Here is a 25200-nt window from a genome sequence, read left to right as displayed (position 1 = left end):
CCTAACGCATACAGTGGCTGCAATAAATATCTGTACACTGTACACGCTCTTATTTTCTCATGGAGAATTTATTTATTAATATCCATTTTTCTTTTATTACATTTTACACTTAATTTTCATAATAACAAATTTTTGTAATCGCATGAAAATACTGATAAATGACACGAAATTTATTACTGTTGGCTCTAATTAACACATTGACTGTCGTTTTTTCTCGGTTATTGATGATCCATGTTCTACCAAATTTCTTGAAACGCTTGAAATAAAATAAATTTCATGGACTGAAAAATATTGAACAATATGTATGGCTTCGATAATATTATCAAATAGAATGTCCACAAATACGATATTTTGCAAAGATTGAACATTATGGTGCAATAAGAGATAGTAGTTCAAAGTAAATATTCAAATGTGTACTATAATGAATAAGACGCTTGATATAAAATATGATATGAAATGTGATATTCGCGTCAACGTGTTAACTATAATTACAGTGCAATTAACTAATGTATTCGATAGCGGGCGAAAGAAGGTTCAAAGTAGCTAACTTTTAATAGTAACTTTTACATTAGATATTTTTCATCACATCGCCAACATCTATTACAGCACTGTACATATATTAAGTTTATCCAATGCTTTGATCAGATACAATCACACATGTTTTGTAAAAGTATAGTACTTTTTCTACCAATTTCTCGTATTTAAACCTTTTCTTGCCATATAACTCAGTAGTAAACGCATTGTTGGGCGCAAATACTTTTTGCAGCAAGTGTAGCTCGAGCGCGCACACGTGTACGCGAAAACGTCCCTTTTTCAACTCCGTGGAAACGGCTAGAGGAGATGACAAGCGAGAGCTAAATATACAAGCGCTACCAGGAAGAGTTGCAACCCACCAAAAAAGCGGCTTATCCCGGTGGCTGCTGTTGGATCGAGTTTGTTGCCAACGTTGCTATTCACTCGCGACAGATAAACCATCCGACGAAAATAATTTGCAATTTCCTCCGAACGACACGAAGAGGATAGGCAAGGAATGTGCCAGTTTCGTCGCGTTACGTCTTTATCCTCTTCCCGTGTGGGAATGAGGTGCATGGACGTGGAATGTTACGATAGTTAAAAATATGACGATTTAAAGATGGTTTAGCTTGGGGTTTAGAATTTATGTTCACTCTTGTGTGGTTTATTTATGTCTGAAGAAATATCGTTGGAAGAGGATAGACAATTAAAAATTGGAAATGATACACGCGAAGGTGGGGAAAAAACGTTAAAAGGGGAGAGCAAAGAGGAGATTGTGAAAGAAGGGAAATTAATGAGACAAGAGATTATACAGTAAATTTCGAAGCAGCTATATTTGGATTATCATTTAATTTAACTTTAGGGCAGTTTCGAGGAAAAATCGAATGTTGCTATAGCCATTTTTCTGACGAAATTTGTCAACACGAATGTCTTCTGCGATGAATTTATTTTGCCAGGTGATATTAAAAATTGATGAGTTTCTTTACGGTGGAAGTTAGGTGAATTGGTGTACAGTTCAATTTCAAATTATATAAAACTCACGTATATTCCAGATGTTAATTTAAAATTCAGGTGTATGTGTGTGATGAAGACACGTTTCATGAATTTGCAGTGTGTATCTTATACGTGTTTGTATGTTCTATTAAAATATATTTCTTACGATTTTCATTTTATCGAATGAACATTAAACAATAGAATATTTTGAAATTCGATTAGATATTCCGTAACTAATAGCCACAAAGATATTCTGAATTCCTCAACTCAATAATCGTCGAAGAAAATACTCTCTGTTTTCTTCAAGATCAATTACTGAAGATGCATCGCTTATTTTTCAGCCATAGCTCAGATGGCTTTGGGCAGCGTGCAAGGTTACCACGGGCTGGTTCTGGCTTCCGGTTTGTACGGCGCATCCCTCGGCGGTGCACTTTACTCCCTGAAAATGCTGGCCCTCGAAAGACTGAGGGCAAAACACTTTGCACGCTCCTGGGCACTCGTGCAGGCCGCAGAAGCTTTACCTATTCTTCTCGGAGTTCCTCTTACTGGTAAACCGCGTTTCTTTCAGATTTATTTCGTTCATTTACTTTCGTATCTTTTTGTCAAATGCTATTATTCACTTTATTCGAATCCTCGAATTATTATAATTCATACACATATATGTATTTTTCGTAAAGTAGAAATCGAGCATTTCTCAGCAATTGAACAAAATGATTCATTCTACATTCTAAAAAGAATCGTAGTGCTCTTAAACAAATATATTTTATCAAATAATCGATAAGAGACACGCTCGATGAATTCCCTTTATTCACATACAAAATTCATATTTCCTTCCATCGATCATCTCCCATCGACGATATTCGATTTCTAGATTACGGATTTAAACGGAGAAATTTGATTGATGGAATTTTCCAGTTAAATAATTCTCACGAGAAGACTCTGTTTTTCAAAGCAGAACTTGAAACTCCACTTTAATGCATTCTCTTTGCTCGCATACATAATTCATGCTTCCTTTCGCTGACCAATAGCGAGACATACTCGCTTTTTAGATTAATATTACCAGTTAAAGCAGAACAATATTTCATGGACGAAGCTTTCAAATTTTATGATCCTCTTTAGGAATCTTTGTGCTTGAAAATAAAACTTGAAACCGTGTTCTAATGGATTCTCTTTACTCCCATACAAAATTCATGTCTTCCTTCATTGGCCAATTCCCATAACGATACTCATCTGGAAAATCACGGATCAAGAAATAAAATTCCAGACCAAAATTCCTGTTTATAGATTAAAACAATATTTTTATCCACGATACTTGTGAATTTCATGATACCCTTTGAGGAACATTATTTTTCAAAACAGAACACGAAACTCATCTCCAATGCGTTTCTTTGCTCACGTACGAAATTCGCATTTTCTTTCGTCGATCAACCTCCGCTAAAATCACCTAATTTCTAAATTTCAGGTTACATGAACGCGAACAGCTCGAGAGTGGGTTACTACGCGTGCACGTTAAGTTCCTTGTGCGGTGCAGCGTTGCTCTTCCTGGTTGGCTGGGGTCGCCAGCCGGCGTCTCCTCTACTTCCTGGCTCGCACCTGTCCAACGTGACCATACCTCCGCCGTGTGCCTGTCCTCCGCCGCCAAGGCCAAGGTTGCCAAAATCACAATCGTTACACGTGCCCTTGGACATGGAGGAGAATCTTCGCGACAGAGAAATGGAGAGGATGCACACTGCCGAACATTACTATCAACCGCAATTCTATGGGCCTCTGAGACCTAGCAAGAGCGTTCCAGAGGGCCTGAGTCATCAGGATTCCTACAGGAGTCGGCCAAGACGGCACAGAGACGTCACAGTGATCGAACAAATCACCACTAGCGTTTGAATCAATTAAAAATTGGAAGAACAAGAAGACGGAACGAATATAGTTGATTGGTTGTTGGAGACAGTTGGATACGACGATGATCAAGCTTGGAGCTGTGATGGAGAATTCTTGGGATTTGTTGATTGTTAGTTGTTTGAAGTTAGGTCTGGTTAACTGTTAGGATGTTGTACATGGCGAGAGAAATGTTTGATTTAAAATGTGCGAATTTCGTTCAAACGTAGTTCTTAGCTTTTTAGTTTAAGATTCAAATGAAATGTAAATTTGTATATAACAAATTTGACATCACTTTTTCATTTGTATCATCTATACACAAAATTGTCTAGTTTTAGAAGATTTAAGTACAATTTTTTAAATGATTAAAACTAAATTTACTATTAATGTGGAATTATGCCAAAAATGTCATATATCAGTATTATTAATATTAATTAATATTAGACAAATTTCTTACGTCTTGACATATAGCTGAATGACCAAAGGATTTTTTAAGTTATAATAGAATTCTAAACTAACTCTAATCTTTTTATGTCCATATATTTTATAGAGCACACAGCGATTTCAAACTTTTGATTAAAAAGATTGAAATAAACTAACAAAAATTCAAGAGATAACAAATCTCTTGCTGACACAAGTTTTGGAATTCGTTTACGTATAAAGTAGATTCTTATGATATTCGTTTCTAAAGAACACTTTTAACTTTTAAAGAATATTATCGTTGTTACATCCTTGGTGTATGGAACAATTTGGGTTAACCAGATCTATCTTAGATGATCAAACACGATTCGAGTAAGAAGGTTATTGTCGAGGATATTATTGTCGCGGAATTTTTCATCGTTATTTACGTGAATCTGTACGCGCTCTGCTCAGTTGCTTTCACGAAGAAGGAAAGAAAAAGAGAAAGACTCGCAACAGCTTGCCTTAAAGACTATAATCTAAGACAATGAAGGATTTTACGATAAAGGAAAGATCTTTACGACCGCTGTGAATCCGAGATTGTACCGTTTTCTGTAAGATTTGAGAATCGCAGAGCGTGGAGAGCGCGTTCTTTTTCCGGGAATTTTTCACGCCTTCCGGTGAATAATCGCACAGAGTTTGAGCGTGTTAAAGAGCGACTCTTTTACCAGTTTTAAAGTTACTGACTGTAGTATCGATTCTATTTCATTGAACCATAAAATTGATTTTCTTTAATCGAACTATAAGTTTGTTGAAAACTAGGTATTACAACTTTCCTAAACCTAATTGATTATTCGAGATCACAAATAAATGACCAAATTTTTACTTGCTTTTATCGCAATTAAAAGAACTCAGGAAAATATTAATATAGATATTAGAATTTACAATAAAATTTAATTAATTTAAAATCACGCACTATATCCATATTTGTTGAGTTTCCTTTTTGTACTGTTATTATTATTTGATGTTTTATATTAATTTATACCACTCCATTATTAAGTAAATATTCTATTTATGGCAATTGTTAATATACTTTCAAAATTAAAAATACAAACTTGTTTTCCCTTATAGTTAAACACCATAAAAATTAAATGACGTTAGTCAAATTCGTCTTAAACAACTTCACAGCTCTTTTTTTTATCTTTACTTTTCCTTTGAAAGTAGGCACAAAGAAGAGACTCTGTCCTCTGTCTATTCAATTTTCTCTTTTACTTAACTTTTAACCCCCGTATTTCTTTAAACCTCTCCCACTCGTCGGCAAACAAAAGCCAGATTACGCGTAGGCTTTGAAACGCCAGAAAACGTCGCTCCCTAAACCACTTATCCCACCCTTTCGTTCAATATCCGAATTACGTGCCCGGAAACAAATGCGCCAAATGATTCTCAATCGTTCATTATACAGGGTGTTTCTAAATTGGTGATTCAATTAAAAAAGAGACGAAGACGTGAGAGAATAAATCAGCAGATTCATGAAATTCATATTTGAAGTACTCCATTACACAAACTTAAACTATTATATTAAAAACGAAGTACAAATGTTTTTCGTTTTGTATTGTTTTTATCCTATACACCTTTTCGCGTTGCTCTTTCCTTTATCTTTCTTTTCTTGTTCCGTTCCTTAGGTGATTTTAGTACGAATAGCAAAATCTCTGTAGTAACTGTCTTATTACGAATACATAACGCGAAGAATTTTCCACAGGCATATCCTTACAAATATAATTAAAAAGCTGAAACTTAGATAGACGATTGTTCATTTACTAAATACTATGACGAATGCTAAATCTCAACTTATTTATACTTGTCCGCTTATCACGTGCATTTTGTAAATTTCGCTGCCTTCAAATCTCCCACAAATGCATAAAAATCTAACAACGAAATTATAAATCTTCTAGAAGGTGGAGTTGCGTAATAATTTTAGCCCCTGAGAAGCTCATATTATTTATTTAATTACTTACTTTCCCACGAAACCGCTCCACCGGGTTGGGCCGATCTTTCAATCGCGTTTCTCCTCTCTACTTTTCCCAAAGCCCAAGCTTCTCGTCTCCCGTACTTAGCTCCTGCTTAAATCCCACAACTTAAACTTCACCTCGCAACATCTACTTCCTACGTTGCTTATTCTCTACATGTCTTCGCTACTCGCATTCTCGCAGCGTCTACACTTCGATAACACACGAATTCGAACAGAAACATATTTATTGAGTTTCCTTTCTGTACTGTTATTATCATTTGATGTTTTATATTCATTTACACTACTCCATTATCAACCAAATATTCTATTTATGGCAATTATTAATATACTTTCAAAATTAAAAATACAAACTTAAAACGTCCTTAAATACAAAGTATGAAACTCTAACGATTACTGGGATTGTATCACCGTTTCGGTAACACCCTGTACATCATCATCCCCTCCAAACCTCCCCCGCTGCATATTTCCATAAATTTAGCAGCGAAGCCACGTGGAAACACGAGCCCTCATCGTTGCTCTTTAAAATCCGACAATTATTGGCCGTTGTTGCGGGCGGCCGGAAAGCGGAAGAGCAGAGCGCGGACCGGCGCGGAGGGAAACGCGTAATCCGGCCTCGGTTCGGTTAATCGAAACGATCTTTTGTGCGCGCAATATCCGTGAACAATACGAGCGGCTATTATCGCGACGTCGTCCCCGGGTATATATGCTTGACAACGCGCGCCTCGGCTGACATCGAAATCTCGTTGTCATCGGAAATTCTATTCAGCCGGGCCCGATTGGCAGATGCCAGGCAAACGATGCGTGTCGACAACACGATGGCCCGCGTTCAAGACCGCCCATGGCCGAATTACGCCCGCAACGTTCCATCGCCGATCACTAAATTTTCGAGTTTACATCGATTATGCCGGCGATCGACGCCTAAGTGGATGATTACCGGGATCGGAACGCTTCTGGCGAACGCGAGTCACCGATCAAGCCGGAGAAAGCTCGAAGTGACTTCTTTCGGTCGTTTGCTTTGTTAAGCGTCAATTTCTTATTTTTGCTAGATAACTTTTTTTAATTGTCCATTTTAATTTATCGATGACAGAACGCGATGATTTTTTTAAAATTTCACTTTTGAAGGAATACCTCGTGTCTTTAGTTCGTTGAATATCGAGGGAAAATATGACGGTGCAGAGTTGGATTTCTATGGTCGTATTTATCGAAGCACGATTTCAGCTTCTTTCAGTTCCTCGAGTATTGAGGAAACGTAGGCTAACGAGAAGTGGCGTTTTGTTTCTCAGTTGTTGAGATATTAGAGCATTTATTGGGTACTGAGCAAGGACAGGATGATAGACAGCGGTCTTTTAATTGGATCTCTGTTTCATCGAACTATAGCGCGATATTAGAGAATCTATCGAGCGTGGTGGAAAGGTGGGATAATTGAATGTGAATCTTTGATCAAATTTGTATGGTTCAGTAGACTGTTGCCACGTTAGAGTATTTATCGCGTATTGGAGAAACGTGGGATAATAGAAAGTGGATTTTTGCTTGTTAGATGTGTTAAAATATTGGATTAAAATATTTGTAGAATTTGTGGAATATCGAGGAGAGATAGGATAACAGAAAATGGGTCTTCGGTTGGATTCTTATCGATTAGTAGCTGTTGAAACATTAGAGAAATTCCTTAGAAGCACTTTTAAAAATTGTAGCTTCGACTGGAGTAATAATACCAGTTGTATCTTGAAGAATGCAACAGTATGACAGTGAATTGTTACTTAACTTTTGTAATAACGATAGTAATATGAATTTCTCAAGGAATTTTTTTCGAACTATTTTAACTATAATTTTCTTCTTTATTATTTGTAAATGGTCGATTTACCTGAAATAATAAATTTAATCGATATTGAAGCACGATTCGTGCAAGATATGATTTACATTGTCAGGGATGATTGTATGAATAAATAACGTTAATTGTTGGCTAATAGTTAAATGAATAATCTAGATGATTATTGAACCAATAACATGATGTAGCTATTTTAATCATTATGATATTAATCGTTAATACATATAATAATAATAATAATAATAATAGGTAAATATGTTTAGTTAACGAATTACTAGAACCATATTCTCCTTATTTATACTATCGATGGTTAAATTCAATTATTCCATTAATAAGAATTCTATTCAATTATTGTTTAACAGATTATTAAATTATTCAATATTCTATATACAGGCGTAGAAAACGTAAAAATTATCATCTGATGAGATGAAACAAAAACCAAAAGAAGACACTTCGAGTTCCTCTAATAAGAAGAAAAATACGACCGATTATTTGGAGAAGATAGCTTCGTTGACTCGAAAACGCGAGATGAGCGTGAATGTTAATAAAGACGACTGGTAGAATCAAACGTGAATGCAAGGAGAGATTATGAGTGTTCAGAGAAACGAATCTTAAAATGCACTATGAAGAGGTTTTATGCCACTCGTTTGTCGATGGTAGAAAGTGAAATGTGTTAAGATGTATGATGTATGTAAATGGAATTTATATAGTCTATCTGATCTATAATTGAAGTATCAAAGTAAGTTAGGCAAATACTTATTCGTGTTAATGGTTTCTTAGTTACGATGTTACTGTGAGAGAAGTATCTGTCTGTATATTTCCTTATTTAACCATCATCCTACCATTTCAAATTCTTCAATTTTGATATCGAAGAACATTGTTATACAATTAAGTTATCTTCTCGTTGTAATTTTTTAACAAACATCCAAATATTTCAATGCAGAGGCCACAATTTGCCTTTCTTCGTGACCTGAAAGAATTCTAAGCTCCCAAACGTTTACACCTGAATTATAAAAAGAGGAAAAGAATTATTCAAATGCATTGTTTTACGTTTTCAATATTAAGAAACGAAGAGTTGCCCCTGTTCGTAGCTTTAAGAAATAGCAAACTCGCAAACTTCTCAGTGGAAAATATTCCAAAAATGTCTAAATATACAGATAGGTCATACGTGTTCTCGTTTGTATCGTTTAAAAGGCACTCGCCCATTAACAAATGGATCGATACTTCCCTCCCGTGTGTGTTCACGAAATAACATTTAGAGACTTAAAAGAAAGAGAAGCACAGAAGGGCGAAAGCAAAAGGAAAGTGCAATGCAGAACAAAGCAACAGAAATATCGTGGCAGCATGAGACAAAGAGATTCAAGTTTCTAGAGATATAAAATATAGAGGATGGAGCTGGTCTCCAGGAATCGTCACATCACAATCGTTAGGAACTTTGCTTATGTTTTAATATACATTATCGTAGAAACCTGGGAAAGTAAGTACAATTTAGGAACAATTGAAATGTACGCATACCTACGATGTTAACGATTTAACGAAAAAAGAAAAAAAAAAAAGAAGAGTCAGAAAAGACACACTCATGATCGAATATGTCGACGAATCTTGTGTAATTCGTGCATAATATATCCAAAAGCTCAATTATTGTCTCTGTTAGAGAGACGATCGTTGTTTCCTTTCGAGTTTCTAAGTAAGATAAAAGAGTAACAGAGGAAGAATAGACTTTTAACGAAAGAAAAGCTTGTACAGCCTGCAAACAAGTATTCAACTTTAGTAGTTCAGTAAACTTTTCATTCAGATTCTAGTAGAAATTCCTATTAAAGGGGAATCCTTTATTTGAGGATCCAGGACGAACAATCGAGAAACACGTGAAGTCAATATTAATCTTCGGCTGATGTCACTCACTCTTTTATGTGATAATAGCGAATAACATGCTTTCTCTGGTAACAAAATTTACGGTGTTATTGAAATCTTCTTTTGCACGCTATGGTAGTGTCTTAAAAGTTTCAACGTGCCAAGAAGAAGATTTAAGAGTGAGTAAATGGTACATGAAGGTTGCAACAATGATTAGAAAATCATATTTTATAATATTAGAAAGGAAGATAAGTTTATTCGTACAATTCTGTTATAAGAGTTAAATTTAATTCCTACATTTAATTGCTAAATAAGTACAGCTATTTCGGATTTTATCTTGCACTTTATGGACGCTCAATCTGGAAATTAAACGATCTTTAGAAATGTATATTGAAGAATGTTTATTTAAGTTAGGTGAAACGCATACGAACGAGCTCTGCGAATTCAAAAAAGCACGTAGCCGGTTCTATTAAGAGGTATAACTCGTTTCGTATCGAATCAAAACTATGTAAATTAATTTGTTGAATGCTAAAGAACAGTAAAGCTACTCTAAGACACAAAGAAGAATGAAAAATCCAGAAGAACGTCTACGATATTTCGTAAATAATTTTACGATTTTAAAAAAAACGATTCGAGGGAATCTTCGTTGCGATAGGATTTCGAGACGACAGGAATCAAAACTAGATTACAGCAAAGTAATTGCGCGATCGAATTGACGAGAATCAAAACTAGATTAGGAGAAAATTGTCGCAGCAATCTCTTCGCAATGTCTGACGACATCAGCCAAAGGTTCAACCGTTCAATTCCTACTAGCTCTTAAATAAAAGCAACTCATCTCGAAGACTTTGATACACAGCAAACGAGTCACCGAATGATAAAGTGATTAGTACCTGAATATTAAGTGTTCTAGGTTTACGCGACGATTCAGCCACGCGAACATCGTTTGTTTATCGCGAATCAAACAAAAATATCACCTCCCTTTTACGCGATAGACTTTACTGTGAGTTCTTTCGGATCGGCTCTTCTGAGACCATCGTAGTACAAGCTTCTGAGATGGAAAATTACGAAGAAAAGGGGAATTAGAAAAACGCCACGAAAACGATTGCAAAGTTGAGAAGAACGATTCGCTTTGCTATTTAGACTAGATAATCCCGTAAAAGGGACACAATAACGTCACGCTTCCGCTTCTTGTTGTCACTTGTCGCGCTTAAATCGCTGTCCAAGTCCCTTCGAAAGTCGCCTCGTTACTTGAATGTTGCTAATTGTAAGTAAAATAAGTAGACTGTGGATAGAACTACCAGACGCGTGTAAATTACGCGGAATGCGCGTATTACGTAAAGATAATATCCCAATTTCTTCGGACAAGCATCGTGAGGATGTTGGATGGACATAAACGAAGGAAAAATGTTCGTTCGAATGTTGGGGAAAAAGTTACGAGAAAGATCGAAAATATCAAGAGAATAATACGCTTGAGCTTTCGATATTGCTCGATCAAACACTAAACTTTTACGTTGAATGAGAAAATATATTCGATAAGAGACGGAGCGTAGGATGAACAAGGACACGAAGAATATGAGAGAAGATGAAATGAGTTGAGATGAAATACAATTGAAATGAATTTTATAAAACGATAAATTCAATTATTTCCTTTCTATTGCTGATACTCTTGTATCTATCGACAGAAACGATGAAGACTTCCGTATTTTCCTATCTCTTATCTAAACTAGCACAAAATTTGCCCGGAAAAACTGGACACACTATTTGTTATAACATTCAGTAAACGAAACGATGCTGTACTTAAATTGTATCGTTTTATTTATCTTATAAAAATATGAATTTACGTAATCGTCCACAGTCTACTAACGAAGAAAGTGGAAAATATTTGGTGCGGCTAACGACGTGAAAAATCGGAGGATCATCGGCGAACTTGCAAAGCTTCAGATTTTTCAATTGTATCGTAATTTTGGTAACTGAAAGCGTAAAACGTTCCATTGTATTTAAGATACTTCGCGTTTGGGAAATGATCCTCTTATAATCGCGGAAGGAACTTTACGTTGTTGTAAAAGCAAACTTATCGTATCGTAAAAGCAAATTAATATTTTACCGCGATTGTTAACGAGTTACGTTCAACAGACATAGACTGATAAAACTTTCAACGACCAATTACTGCAATTAGCGAAATGTGTAACGTGAAATTTTGTTTGAGGGAAGAGATGAACGAAATCATCACAATTCATCGAAGCACAAAACCAGTAGAAATTTATATCTACTGCAGCTTCTTCGACTAACATAACCAACGTGGTATCTTTGTTAGAAAAATAAAAAAAGAAAAACAAATAACTCGTAAGTACCAACGATATAAAAAGTTTAACGAGTCGTTTAAGAACGTGTCGTATAGTTTTTAATGTACGAAGTTTCGCCTAGTTAGATGAACGATATAGGAAAATTTCCGTGTGAAGAAAAAAAAGAGAAAGAAAAGAAGAAAGATCGATGTATCGTTCTTTTTAAACGATCCCTATTCCAAGATGTTCATACTCTTCGTTGATTCTCTTTGTGGTGAATTGTTTGTATACTGCCAATTTTTATAGAACACTGTTCGCATAATAATTCTTCGACACACTTGTATCTTCTTGAACGACCAAGCGTTTGAAGTGTAATATCCGAGAGTGGGAAGAGCGAATTAATTAATCAACCAAGAAGAACTCACTCGTCATAGGATTAATTGTCTTTATCGAACACTTTGCCGTGTGTTTTCTCCACCACTTATTGTATTTCGATCAATCGCGACGAACGTTGAGTGGAAAGCCGGAGATGCGAATTCTCAACTCTTTAAAGCCGCAATTTAAGGTGCTAAACAAAATTTGCTTGAAATGGCAGATTTTGTTTAGCACCTTAAGGTTTATGTAGATGCTTCGTTGATCTAATTGCTTTTCACAGATAGAAATTGCTATTTCGTCTTCCACATAGACTGCAGAATTTTATGGAGTATGAAATATTGAATTTGATGAATTACGTTTCTTAAATTATTGATACGTTTTCGTATTTCTAATTTTTCGAACGAACTTCAGTGAAGCATTTATTGATCTAATACGTTTTCGTAGTTTAATGAAACAATATAATTGTAAAAATTACTCCGTTTTTCGATGATATTCTATCGTACTGGGTGGTTAACGAACCAAAAGGAAACCGTCACTTTATGTTCCATATGCTTCACAAGACATTTTTATTCCCCGTAAAGAATTTGTAAAAGTTTCTAAACATTTTCAAGAAATTTAACGTAGGTTTAATCGAATAGAACGAGGAGTTTGAAATTTGTATCTTCGAAATCGAACGATTAAACGGCAAACGCAAATTAACGAAACATAAACGATAGGAAGGAAGGTTCGCAGAGACCTTTTAACAAGCATCGTACGACAGTTCCTCCCTTCTCATTGTCCACGAGTATCTCGAGTGTTTTTTCTACAATACAATCGTAGCTTTCTATCCACGAAGAAACATAGAAGACCAGAGTCTTTTTCTAATCTTTACGGTCCATCAGATCTTTGTTATAGCAAGTGTATCAATTCAGCAAACATGTACACTAACTGGTCAATGTATGCACATATTGATTTGATAAGTTTACACGCATTGACAAATTTTTACATATGCATAAACAAAAATGCATTAATTTAAAAAAAGGATATGTATTTATCTTATTTGAAGTAATTGAATATTCATAGGTTTATCAAATAAAATGTTACTGAGTCTTCATTTTCTATTCTATTGATACAACAGCAAAATGTGATCAAAGCATCAGCAATCTATAATTTTCCACAGAAATTTTCTAGGTTTACAGTGCCTATGCTTTAAGGATTTGAATGATTTTTTTATAAATTGTACGAGTGAATAATTCTATTCTTTTCTCCATACATACGATTTTTCATATACTTTGCATTTCCATTCGTCCGACACAGTTACTATACTCGTCACGCTGTTATTATGCCTCTAGCAATGTGTCGTACTAAGTAAATATATTTATTAATTGTTGATTAAGACTAATCACAGGCATTCGTGTGTTTGATTCCTTTTACAATTACTTGCTATCGACTACTGATAATAGAAACATATTATCGCTAACATTTTCGCAGAGAAGATAGGAAATTTAACTTTACGACAAATAAATAAATTTATCGTTTGGTTAGTTAACAATCGACGAGCATATAAAATCAAACGATAATTGCATACATTAATTGCCAGTGTTAGGTGTAGTATATACGTTCAGCGAATTTCACACTTTTATTACGACAAATCGAACATCCAATCCTCCCACGATATTGAACGAACAATCTCGAGCGCGAAATTCAAAATGCAGCAGCGTGAAATCGAGTTTTGTACCTCGTACCAATTTTAGCGAAACGTCGTAAGAAGTAAGAACGTAGAGACCAGATTTTTCGATTTCTATTCGTCTACCATTTTCCGTTCGTTCGTAACTACTAAATGTACGCTTAAAGGGGAAAAAGAAAAAAAGAAAAAAAAAAAAAGAAAGAAAGAGATTCTGCGTGTAAAGCGAGACTACGAACAAACCTATAGATATTCGAGCGATTCTCGACGCGTCGTTCTCGAGAAATCGTCGTCAATGGCCGTTTAAAGGGAACTTTTTCGATTCGAACGGCAAATTTTCGCACGAAAGTTTCATAGTGGAACAGAGGCTGGGATATAGCGGAAAGTATTTGCGCAATCACGATAGACTTGGAGGTGGCAAATCGCTTTCGAAAATCCGCTATCGACGAAACTCTGTTCGTAGATGTATCTCGAGGAATTCTCTGATAACCTGTTGTACACACGCATACATACACGTACACGTACACGCGTAAAGACACGTATACAGACACACGTAAAATGTAATACTTGATCCTTGTGAAAGCTTCTTGTAAACCGACATTTACGGAAAATCGTAATTTCTTTACTTTTTAAAATACGAGACGATTGAAGAGGAAGAGGGGAAGAGAGAAGGAAATACGCAGTCTCCCGTTACGAAGCGTTGAGCATTTTGTAAAAGTTTTATAAATAGTTCTATGTAGTTGAACAGCTGGACCAATAAAATGTATATCCGATTGTACGAGTCAATTATTTTTACTCGTGCAAACCTGTCACGCCTTTCCAATGAATATTTTGCGGTTCGCAAACCGCTTCATTTCGCATGCTATCGAACAAGTCCGATCTACAATTTTAGAAATCAATGGTAGTTTCACGAACGGCTTAATAAGTTTCTTATAATCGACTGTATAAAATGTCGCGGGATAAATAGTTTATATAACTGAAATTCATATAATAAGATCTCATTGATTCTCTTTATTACTTACGATTTCTCATTCATAAAATGGTACTTTACGTTCAGATACATGAATTTAACCACTAGAAACTAACTTAATCGAGCATTAATTAAAACTTTATTTAAATAAACGTTCTGCGTTCAAATAGGCTAATTACACTCGACGCCGTGTCATAAATTATAGAGAGCGTAGTAATACCTCTGAATGGTCGGTATTACAGAACGTGATGCAATGCTCTGTAAGCGCCAAGTCCATATTTATCGCTTTCTTTATTCTTTATTCTATATGGAATTGCGAGTTTTCGAGTCGTATCTCATTTCACTAACATGCATTTTACTCCTTTCCGGAATTAAATATAATTCCTATATTGGTCGTAGCAACTCACAGAGGGCATAAGAAACACTCCGATTTTCTTGGTCGGTATTTCAGAACGCGACATATGGTTTATTTTTTATTCATATCTACATACATACTTAGTAAATTACTATATCCAAAATAATAACGTACTACATGTTTAAAAAAGATACTATAATTTCTATACAGTGTCTTCTGTTTATGGTAAGATTGACATTGAAAGAAAAATCATACTTTACCTTCAGACGATAAGATAGTTACGAACAAAATTACACATGTAATAAAATATAAAGCGTACATCGTGCTTGAATGTGGCACAATTAAAACTAAAAGTAAGATCAAATGACTGAATTTTTTGTACATATAAAATTGTATTTCATCTACTAATTAAATGTTTTATTAATTCTACATATAGACATTGACCATAGATATGTACATATATCTAAACGAAATACATACAAAAAATAACGAAAAATGAAAGAAGAAATAATTTTAGAATTATCTTTGTGAAATGTTTAATCCTATCCAGCGCTTAAAAACAGCTATATAAACGATGAAACGAAAATTTCGTAAATATGCGATATTAAAATCTTAACCAAATTGGAGACGTAGGAATCGCTCATTGACAACCCCATCTGATATTATATGTACAATTTATCTTTCTCATTTTTTTATGTTCGAAAGAATCGATTTATAAAAATATATCCATGCCTGAATGTTTTCAAACCTCGTTACTGACCCACATACGATTCGAACAGAAACGACTACAGTAATTCCAGTAGCAGTCACAAGAGGTGCGCCGATCGTCTTAGTGGAATCAATGAGAACGAGTCGAGCGTGAATGGAGTCGAAGACTTCAATTGTCGCGTCCGATAAATCTCGATTCGGTCGACGGGAGTTCTCGATAGTGCGTATATCGGCGATCGTGGCCACTATCGATATCGGGAGGCCACGCACCGTCGTCAGAGCGTAGAAAGTGCTGCTACGGATGTCGAACAGGTGTCCCCACTACGATAGCCTAACCTCGGCGCTGCTTTCAGTGGCTCTGCAGTGTCGGATGTACACGTATGTGCGATGTACGGGATGTGCACCTGGAGGCGTTCTTGTTACTAGGTCATAAGAGGTGTGTATCAATGAAATTCGTGTTAATCAGTCGTTGCTTACGAAAAGTAGATATTTACAGTCATGAGAACCGCGTGTGCCATGTAGAACGCCGTCGTGTGAAGTGCATTCGTCGCCGTCGTCATCTCGAGAGAGAAGTTTGACCGATCGTTTGCTTCTAGCACCTGGCGTCTCTCGCCAGTCTGATCCATCACCACGTCGTGTGTGTTGAATTCCTCGTCCCGCTTTCTTTTCGTGTTGCCACAAACAATCCGGTGCTCCATGAAACGTTTCGTTTGCGTGTATAGGATTACAAAAAAAGATCGCGTGAATATACCTATACGTGCGTCCGGGATCGCAGTGACGTATCGATACCTCGTTACGTGCCGAGATGACTTCCACGCCGGCTATTTCCACTATGGGCTTCTAATAACAGACTTTTTTGTGGTGCCTCGTAGAGCACGAAGTTCGACGGTCGTTTATTTCGCCAAGTAATATCACGTAGTGTTGCCCGGGACGAAAACGAGACCGAGGGCGAAACGGAGGCTAGCCAAACAGCGATCGAAAGAGCGCGGTCTCGACCGAGGATAAAACTGGGTAATATCTTTTTAGCTCGTGTCACGCGACCGATACTCGACCATGTGGTGTTGCAATGTAACGGTGGATAGGTATATATAGGTATAGACGGGACAGTTTCTTCGCGTAGACGGGACTACGCAACTAATTATGCGATTTTTGCAATGATGTGTGTTGGCTATTTGGTGGATACAATAGATATACCGTAATTGTATATCAAAGCATTTACGAAACATCCATTAATACAACCGCAAGTAGTATTATACACATTTTCTTGAACCATTTTAGATCTTGTGGGTTGATGTTTATCTCACAATCTTTTACTAAAATCGTTCTGTATTACATTGTCGTTGTCGCTTAATAATAGCGATTGTATTAATGAAAATTAGCTTGAACGTTTTAAACTTATTATAGCATACTTTCACGCTATGTACTTTATTCGATATAATAGTATACTTTTAAAAAAGACAAGAAGAAATAGTACTTTAGATTTGCATCACTGCCAGTCCTGATAAGGTCTCGTGGCCCGTGTCTTCTCAAATATATCTCAAATTACACATTTCGAAACAGTCAAAACGTATAAACCTTCAATTTCCCACTGATTTTACGACCTCTCTATATCGTTTTCACCTATTAAGTACACATATATCGTTTTAGTGCGGCGTGCGTTACGCATTTCCGATTCACCGTAGAACCGTACCGCGCGGATTCCATCTCGTTCTTGCCAGTCCGGTCGTGAAGCGAGTAATCTTATTCTACCGGCTATGTCGGTATTCCGTTTAAAGGAATGCGGCACACCTGCTCGTCTTTTACTGTATTCCCAAGGTCTTCCATCGAATCCCCATAATGTATTAACCCTCGTCCCTTGACTCATTTTCAACCTAATCATTCTTTTTTCTTCTTTTTTTCTTTTTGTCATAACAAATCTTATCTTATCTAAGATCAAAAAGAAACATTAATTCACGCGATTTCTTATTTTTCTTTTTAAGTATCTTTACCTGTTGGGACGAGAATAAAATTGCGATATAAAAATTCGTAAACAATATACCTGATGGATGGACGAAAGGGTACATACGTTATGTAAGTCAAATTTTGATCAACGGAATAAACACGCTAATATTGTCTGTATTGTTGTATTTTGGTCTTTTGGTACAGGTCAGTTTCATTTCTTTCTCGCTCTTTTACCTGATATTCTAATTATACATCCTGTAAATCCAACACCTGACCTTACTTTGGACTTTAAACTGCAAAACTAATAGTTCTGACACTTGCACTCTTTCGCCCGCCCACCAGAGATATAAGAGCTTCAAAGCACGCGTGAAAATGTCGAACAATAATAATTTCTTTTTCCTGTCCTTACGTGGAACAACGTACGATCTATACCGCGGCGGTTCGCCGCGAATAACCTTCATTAACGGATGGATAAATAATTCATGAAGACAAAGCCGGTTCTTTCCATCGAAGTACGTTAAATAGGTAAATGCAGCATACCTCGCTGGTGATTAATAAAACGAGTGAAAGGTCTGGCCGTGTAAAGTTCTCTCTCGTCGGTTGATGAGTGAATTGGCCAGTTCAAGACGACACGTTATTCGACCTGCAAGGACACGTGTACCGATCGGCCGGACCCCTATGTGCAGTTAGAACAAACGATTGCCATTGCGGTAATAGGCTTGGAAAACGTGATCGCGGGGCTAACGTGTTAAAATCACGTTTTGTCGTTCCGAGATGGCATTCACGGAATCCCATACACCTGATAATGCCGATGATTAGCATATTTTACTTTGAAGCAACGTTTTGTAACGCTAACGATAAATACACGAACGATTTGCGTTCGGCTAATCACGTTATGATGAAATTTCCTGCCGGCATAGCGTGCAGTTCAGGAATTTGGAAAATTGGGGGCGCACCGTGCGCATCGGTTCGGTAAATCTCGTTTATCTTAGAGGTTAGAGTAACAGCATTATCTTTTTGGAACATGGTATCGGCATTTATAGTAGCTCACGGGAGGAGTACATATTCGAAAAGTTTGTAACGGAAACTTGCGGATAGGTATATCATATGCGTTATGGGAAACTTTTTAAAACTTCATTAGTACTATAATGAGCCATCATGGCTATCATGATTACATATGTATATTGGTAAAATTTTAAAGCAATCCGGAAATTTACATAAAAATTACAAAATGTTTATTTCAAACATATATTCTGTTGAAAATTAATATACAGTGTGAACAGCCATCTGAAACACATAATAGGAAATGAAGATAGTCAAATTAAATACTATGGCTTACTAGTATAGCGAATAAATTGGATGTACAAATAATTTGTCTACGTTTGTTAAGTATCCAAGTGTTTGCAATAAATATGTTGTAATTTCTATATACATTCCCAGATTAATTTCAAATTTCACCAATATAATCACGGCAGTCGTGTCTCATTATAGTACTAATAAAATTTGTTAATATTTTGCATAATATATTTGTAAAAAGTTTTCATAAATGTTCAAATTTGATATATATATATATATATATATATATATATATACATATATTGCTTTTAGAAGTTACAAAAATCTAGTTACAAAAAAGATCCTGATTTTAGTAACATAAAAAACGAAGAATATTTCTGGGGAATATGCATTGATTAATTTTTAATATTTAATAAGATAGTTCCATTATTAACAGATGCTAATTTCGACAACTTCCGCTATTTTCGATAATTTTATATCAGGCAATAGATAAGATTGATATCTGACATTTATACCGAAATGAATATTTCATTGTCGTCTATTTGGAAGTGGGACGTCCTGACTCAATTCGAGCTTGCTGCATAATTGGTTCTAAAAGGATTGTTCTTTTTATGAACGCCAGGAAGAATATAGTTATTAAACGTTGCTAATTAATCCGTCTTAAACTCGGCTCTAGCGTCGCGCGATGAGATTAAATGATTCCAAGCAATTGCGGTGAGATTTTATTGTTAGAACGTATTCCCTTCTCTGTTTCTCGCGTTAATTATGCACGAAACGGTGAAATGTCGACTAACCTCATATTTTATGCACTACATCCCCCTCGTTTTTGAATTCGATATGTGTAAAACGATCTTCGTCGCAGGGTATTTCGATTGCAGGTGCTAGCTGATGAAAAATATTTTGTGATAATTTATTGAAAGCAAACGTAATTTAGAAAATTGAATATACATGTTTCGTTTTATTTTTTCAATATTTATTAGCTATTTTTCATTTATAACTGAAGATAAAATTCTATCAAACAATTTCATACATTTAATTTATTATGGTTGACAAAAAGTTGTCTCGAATCCACAATTTAAATACGAAAGGTAAAAGAGGAATTTAGATAATAAAAAATAAATCCAACGATACAAAGAATCGAAAACAATATCATAAAAATATTTTTATTTCCCGTTGAGCTCGCGCCTTCATATTAAAATTGATAAAAAAGCTGTAGAGAATATTATCCAAATATTGGCGCAAAAAGGAGTACTACAAATAATTACCTCAATTAACCTAGAAAAATATCTTCTCAAATTACCATTATAAATCATAAGCTTAAGGTGAAACACGCCGAATTCACAACCTAATTTAATAGGATTTGTTTCTGCTAACATCTAAGTAGTAACAAAAGCTCTTAAAGGGTGTTCCACCTAAACCTATTATTCCATGTATACTAATACTACATGATTCTTAAAAAAAGCTTCTCTAAAAATATTAAAATTAAATTTGTCAAAATATTAACATATCTCTTATGCTCTTCAGTTCAAGCCACGTGTATTAACAACTAATGATCCATGTGGCATAGATCATGTTCGATACATTAGTATTAATACAGTAATATTAGTATTTAGTATCTTAAGTACGAAATACAATTTTTCTTACAAAATTGAATTATTTTTTTTTTATGAAACTAACTGGTAAACTTTGTGCAGCAAATTATCTTTTAACGAAGCAATGAGTATTGTAGTTTAATTCACGCGAAGGACTTTCGAACCTGAAACATTAACGCTAAGGTAACACAGTGTGTCGCGACATTCGCAAGTGCTGCGATGCATTCGACAAAGAAAGGCGATGGAAGGGAGAGGACGAAACGGGTCGCGAGACGACGACGACGATGACGACTTTCATGAGCGAAATAAACCGTGAACAAAACGTGCATTGAGTGAAAAGAGTAATTTGTAAATTCACGAAGTCTTTTACGTGGACGTGCACGCACAGGTCTTTCGTAATCGGCGGATAAGCGGCGCGTATTATTTTTCGCGCGCGCCGCTATTATCTGAAACAAGCGATTTCACTGGAAGCCTCTTAGAAACCTGTGTTACGCCGTCAGTAGTGCGTCATAAAATTCACGATCACGCTGACAATTATCTATTTACAGATATACGCGCAATAACTAACTTGGCACGAACAACCTCCAATTTTTCTATTTATTTTTCATGTCTTTATCATACAATAGATCGGGAAAAATACATATTTATCTGTTACTATAAAGAGATTTTATAAATACAGAGGTTATGTATTATGCAAAAGATTTTGAAGCCTGATTAGTACATTTCGCTTTTGTTTCTTTGTTGCGTTATACTAAAGATTTTGAGACTTGACTAGCTCATCATCATTATGGTTTAGAATTATGGAATTTAGAAGAAATGTGTAGATACGGAGAGGTTTTCAAACATTTATTGCAGGCGTGCATTTGGTAAACGTCACAGAAGTGTTTGATCAGCTAATCATACATTTTATTAAATAAGTATTACATTATATATATTCGTGAGACCGTTCTGGTACCAATGGATGATGCATAAATTACTTTTGCGACTTGCACGAAGCACATGTAATAGAATAACATTTATATGCATTTTTATATTCGTTTCATACTTTAGCAACGTAACTAGGATAATCATATCTCATTACGATGTTAACGAAGTTTCGAAAAATTCTATTAATACGCATAAAATAAGTAAAAATGTTCTCCAATGAATGTTCATAAACTTTCATAAATCAGTCTGATATCGTAATGCAGAAATTCATGGTTAGCCTTAAAGGCGTTAAGATTCCTAGAACATCGTACTTTGGAAGTTTCGCGGACGATTTAATCAAATTTCGATCTCATGTTTCAAAGCAAAAAACGAAGATGATGGACCGATACGTTTGAACTATAACGCATGCTTGCAAAAGCAAACACGCCTAAGCGAGCTTTATGAAAACAGGGTTCGCATGTACATGTGTGCAGTTTATCGATGCTCGCACGAGAAGCCTTTAAAGACTGCTCGTTGTGCTGTAACGAGAATTGTTCACGACACTCGACCCACACGATCGCGGCTTTCAACGAGTCACGCGGACCTCTTGTGATTGGATTTGTAACACTACGTGCTCGAACATTACAGTCTCGCGTATATGCGGGATGCTTGATACACTGTATGGATCGATAAATTAGGTATACCACTTATATACGATAGCCTCTTATCATTTCGTGCATTTAATAGCTGTTTAGTGGTAGCCTTTTCTGGGCCTTTTTCCTTTTTCTCTTCTGCTCGCCCCTGCCCCTCTTCTCTTTGCATTTCATCGATCGCTAGAGACTTTCAGAAGTTGGAAAAGCTTGAGATGTTAAGAAAATTAGTTGGCTAATGTATTGTCAGTTTGTGTTTATCATGTGATTGTAGATACCAGAAAACGTGATTCTTTCTGCTACTTTGCAAATGCTATATATGCAGTAGTGTGCGAAATCTTACACCATCTATGATAGGAGTCTAATAATTCATGTATGTATTATATCTATAGGAAAAATCCATTGGTAGAAATATCTATATGTGTGAGATACAGAGTAAATTATGAATAATAATAGTAATAGCAATTGCAGCTAATTATAGTTAGGAAATATTTCTATATAGTGCAAGCAGACACGAGTCGTCGAATAGACATACTTATTTGCAGCTTGTATTGATTGTGAAAAGTTGTTTGAAATATTAAACGTGGGATGATAAATAATAAAAATAAGTTTATTCAGAAATTATGTGATGAAATCGTCGAAAGAAGTGTCGCCGTTGCAAGAACGAAATATTAATTATTTCGAATTAATCGATGTTCTTTATTCAAATGGAATTAACAATAAATTTAAAAATAAACATCGAGCGTCTTTATATTTATTATTCATTTGTAAAAGCAATTTTATTTGACAAGTAGCTTCGCATGGTAGTGTATATGTGCCTAAATTAGCGCGCGAAAATTTTAAGTGACTACTAGAGTCAAGTACACCGGAAGTATATCCAATCTTGCAATTAATATTACAGTTTGCTTTGAACTAAACAAATTTCCTTACTCCCCCTTACTCCGCACATAAAATGCATATATGTACATGTGTACATTATGTAAACATTAGGAAAAGTTCGCGCGGCTTTTTCTTTTTATTTTCTTTTTTTTTTTTGTTTACTATGAACTAACATGGAATTTCGGTTGGTGATTTCTAAATATAATACATAAAGTTAGTATCAGCGGAAACTTTGATCTATGCAGTTGGTATGAAATTCAAAAAAGTTCAGCCGCCACTCAAAAGCAGGAAGGTGGCCTTTCTTTACACGATAACGTTCGACCTCGTGTTCCTTTTTCAACTCATTAAAAAATAAAATATGTCGGATAACAATTTTTACCACATCCTCCTTACAATCCAGATATGTCCCCTCTAACTACCACCTATCTTGATCACTGTCAAACTTCTTTGCAATTAATTAACAATTTTAAAAATGATACACAGGTCGAATCAACATCAGTTAGTTCGTGTTCTGCAAGTAAATGTCGAGCTTTTTACAACGAAGAAATGCACGAGCTTGCAGAACAGAGTTGTCAAAGTAAATAGTAATTATAGCGTTAAATGAAATTACGTTACGAAAAGATTCAGCATATTTGATTTTGCTTCTAGAAATTCTCGCGAGTTTTTCCCGGTACCTAAGAGAAATAATAAAAGAGCAAGATACAAGATACAATAATATTCTAATAATAAGGCAAGATAAAATAGTATTGTACAAATTTGGATCGGAGTATGCGTGATAGTGCGTCGCGATATTCCAACTAATCTGCAGAGCGTTTAAAAAAAAATATACAATCATTCGACACATTTCCTGTATAAATTCCATTGTTAATTTAGTCGCTATTACCCGGAAAGGTTTCTGCCGGTTTTGTGACCCGTATAAAACAGCGCGTAATAACGGTATTCGTATGATACTGCGATCTTCATTGTATCGCTTGTATTGTCGAGGTTCGCCAGCATAATTAGAAATATAATACTACCGGCATTACGAATTTAGAGTGCGAGATAAGAAGTTTAAAAATTGTACCATAGTGAAGGATTATATTATTAAAACTATGATATAGAAACTGTGAATACGAATCGATCGATACGGAACTGAGCAGATGTTAAAGATAATGGTTGGTCAGGGGAGTGTAATGCTAACTGCGGGTTAAGAAAGAAAATATTATTTGTTAGTAAAGGATAAATATTGACAATACTTGTTTCGTTGATATGTGTGTATTTGTATATATATATATTTTTTTATTTTTATATTATTATTATTGCTATAATTATATTGCTGTAATTATTATTACATGCGAAATTTGATCATTATGTAAATTGTATCTTTAGTATAATTTCACAATATTTATTTTTGTTAAATGACATGATAACGAACTCCATTTCGGTCCGTGTATTATTTTTGCAAATAATATAGCACCACGCGTAACCAAATATTTATCTTTTAATATTAACACCTGTGCAAACCAGAGCTTTTAGTGGTGAATACACGCGGTGTTAAAAAATAACAGCTATAAAATTTCGAAAGTTTATGTTTGTTGAAAGGAATAAAAATTAATTAACGATTGATAATATTATTTTACTTTTTGAGAGATTTTAATACACATACACATATTTAGCTTTTCAGGCATGATTTAAACAAGAAGAAGAATTATTGCAGCTACTACCTGTACTATCATGCATAGTTCATTCTATGCTGCCCTGTTTTTGTGCGAGCTTTAGTTCAAGCCATTGGCTCGCACACCACAGGCGGTGCGCATCGTCGTTTATTTTACGTACCTTAAATATGTACGTGAGCGACTTTAATGAAAAGTATAGTGTGAGCATGTGAGATCCATGAGACATAAAGCGTCTTGATAAACGCCCAATTTCTGCACATACAGGATGTTAAACAAAAATAGGCAATATTTATAAAGCATGAATTTAGACGTCAAGACAACGAGGAAAATTTCTATACAAAAACGTCGTCTAAACTTTCTGCGTTGTCTTAGTATCTGGAATACCTTGCTTTTTAACACACCGTATACGCAGTATCTTTTCTTAGAAAAGTAGAAAATAAAAAAGA

General features: G+C 35.3%; 3 protein-coding genes across 17 annotated transcripts in view; 2 read left to right on the top strand and 1 right to left on the bottom strand.

Moving 5' to 3' along the window:
* Window positions 1-14568, top strand: part of LOC122565951 (monocarboxylate transporter 10-like) — a 284840-nt gene extending 270272 nt beyond the window's left edge. For all 10 annotated transcript variants that reach the window (XM_043722541.1, XM_043722536.1, XM_043722533.1 and 7 more), the window contains 2 exons: window positions 1848-2054; window positions 2969-14568. In XM_043722541.1, coding sequence (XP_043578476.1) covers window positions 1848-2054; window positions 2969-3387 — 626 coding nt within the window. In that variant the 3' untranslated portion in view covers window positions 3388-14568. The remainder of the gene's footprint in view (window positions 1-1847; window positions 2055-2968) is intronic.
* Window positions 14569-15646: 1078 nt separating this feature from the next.
* LOC122566312 lies at window positions 15647-16728 on the bottom strand. Of its 2 annotated transcripts, XR_006316457.1 has the most exons (3): window positions 16587-16728; window positions 16330-16498; window positions 15647-16257 (listed from the first exon to the last, which is right to left on the bottom strand). XR_006316457.1 is itself a non-coding variant. In XM_043723418.1 (2 exons), the coding sequence occupies exons 1-2, from the start codon at window positions 16531-16533 to the stop codon at window positions 16111-16113; spliced, it is 333 nt and encodes a 110-aa protein (XP_043579353.1). In that variant the 3' UTR covers window positions 15647-16110. The 2 variants fall into 2 exon arrangements, 1 of the variants encoding a protein (XP_043579353.1); XM_043723418.1 differs by lacking the exon at window positions 16587-16728 and having other exon boundaries at window positions 15647-16239; window positions 16330-16533.
* The window catches only part of LOC122566311 (polypeptide N-acetylgalactosaminyltransferase 5), a 39163-nt gene continuing 30101 nt past the window's right edge, over window positions 16139-25200 (top strand). For 2 of the 5 annotated variants that reach the window (XM_043723414.1, XM_043723413.1), the window contains exon 1: window positions 16139-16271. The gene's annotated coding sequence lies outside the window, so the exon portion shown is untranslated. Of the gene's footprint in view, window positions 16272-16711; window positions 16847-17814; window positions 17906-25200 lie in introns of those variants that run through there. The other 3 variants (XM_043723415.1, XM_043723417.1, XM_043723416.1) reach the window with 3 other exon arrangements.

The sequence above is a fragment of the Bombus pyrosoma genome, linkage group LG3 (genome assembly GCF_014825855.1).
Source record: "Bombus pyrosoma isolate SC7728 linkage group LG3, ASM1482585v1, whole genome shotgun sequence".
Lineage (NCBI taxonomy): Eukaryota > Metazoa > Arthropoda > Insecta > Hymenoptera > Apidae > Bombus > Bombus pyrosoma.
This window is presented reverse-complemented; position numbering and strand designations above follow the sequence as displayed.

What these genes read in the sequence shown, in the direction of transcription:
- LOC122566312 (XM_043723418.1), bottom strand. Translation starts at nt 16,533, where the DNA reads ATGGAGCACCGGATTGTTTGTGGCAACACGAAAAGAAAGCGGGACGAG. An exon ending in CACACGCGGTTCTCATGACT is followed by an intron (nt 16,240 to 16,329) that starts GTAAATATCTAC and finishes GAACGCCTCCAG; the next exon opens with GTGCACATCCCGTACATCGC.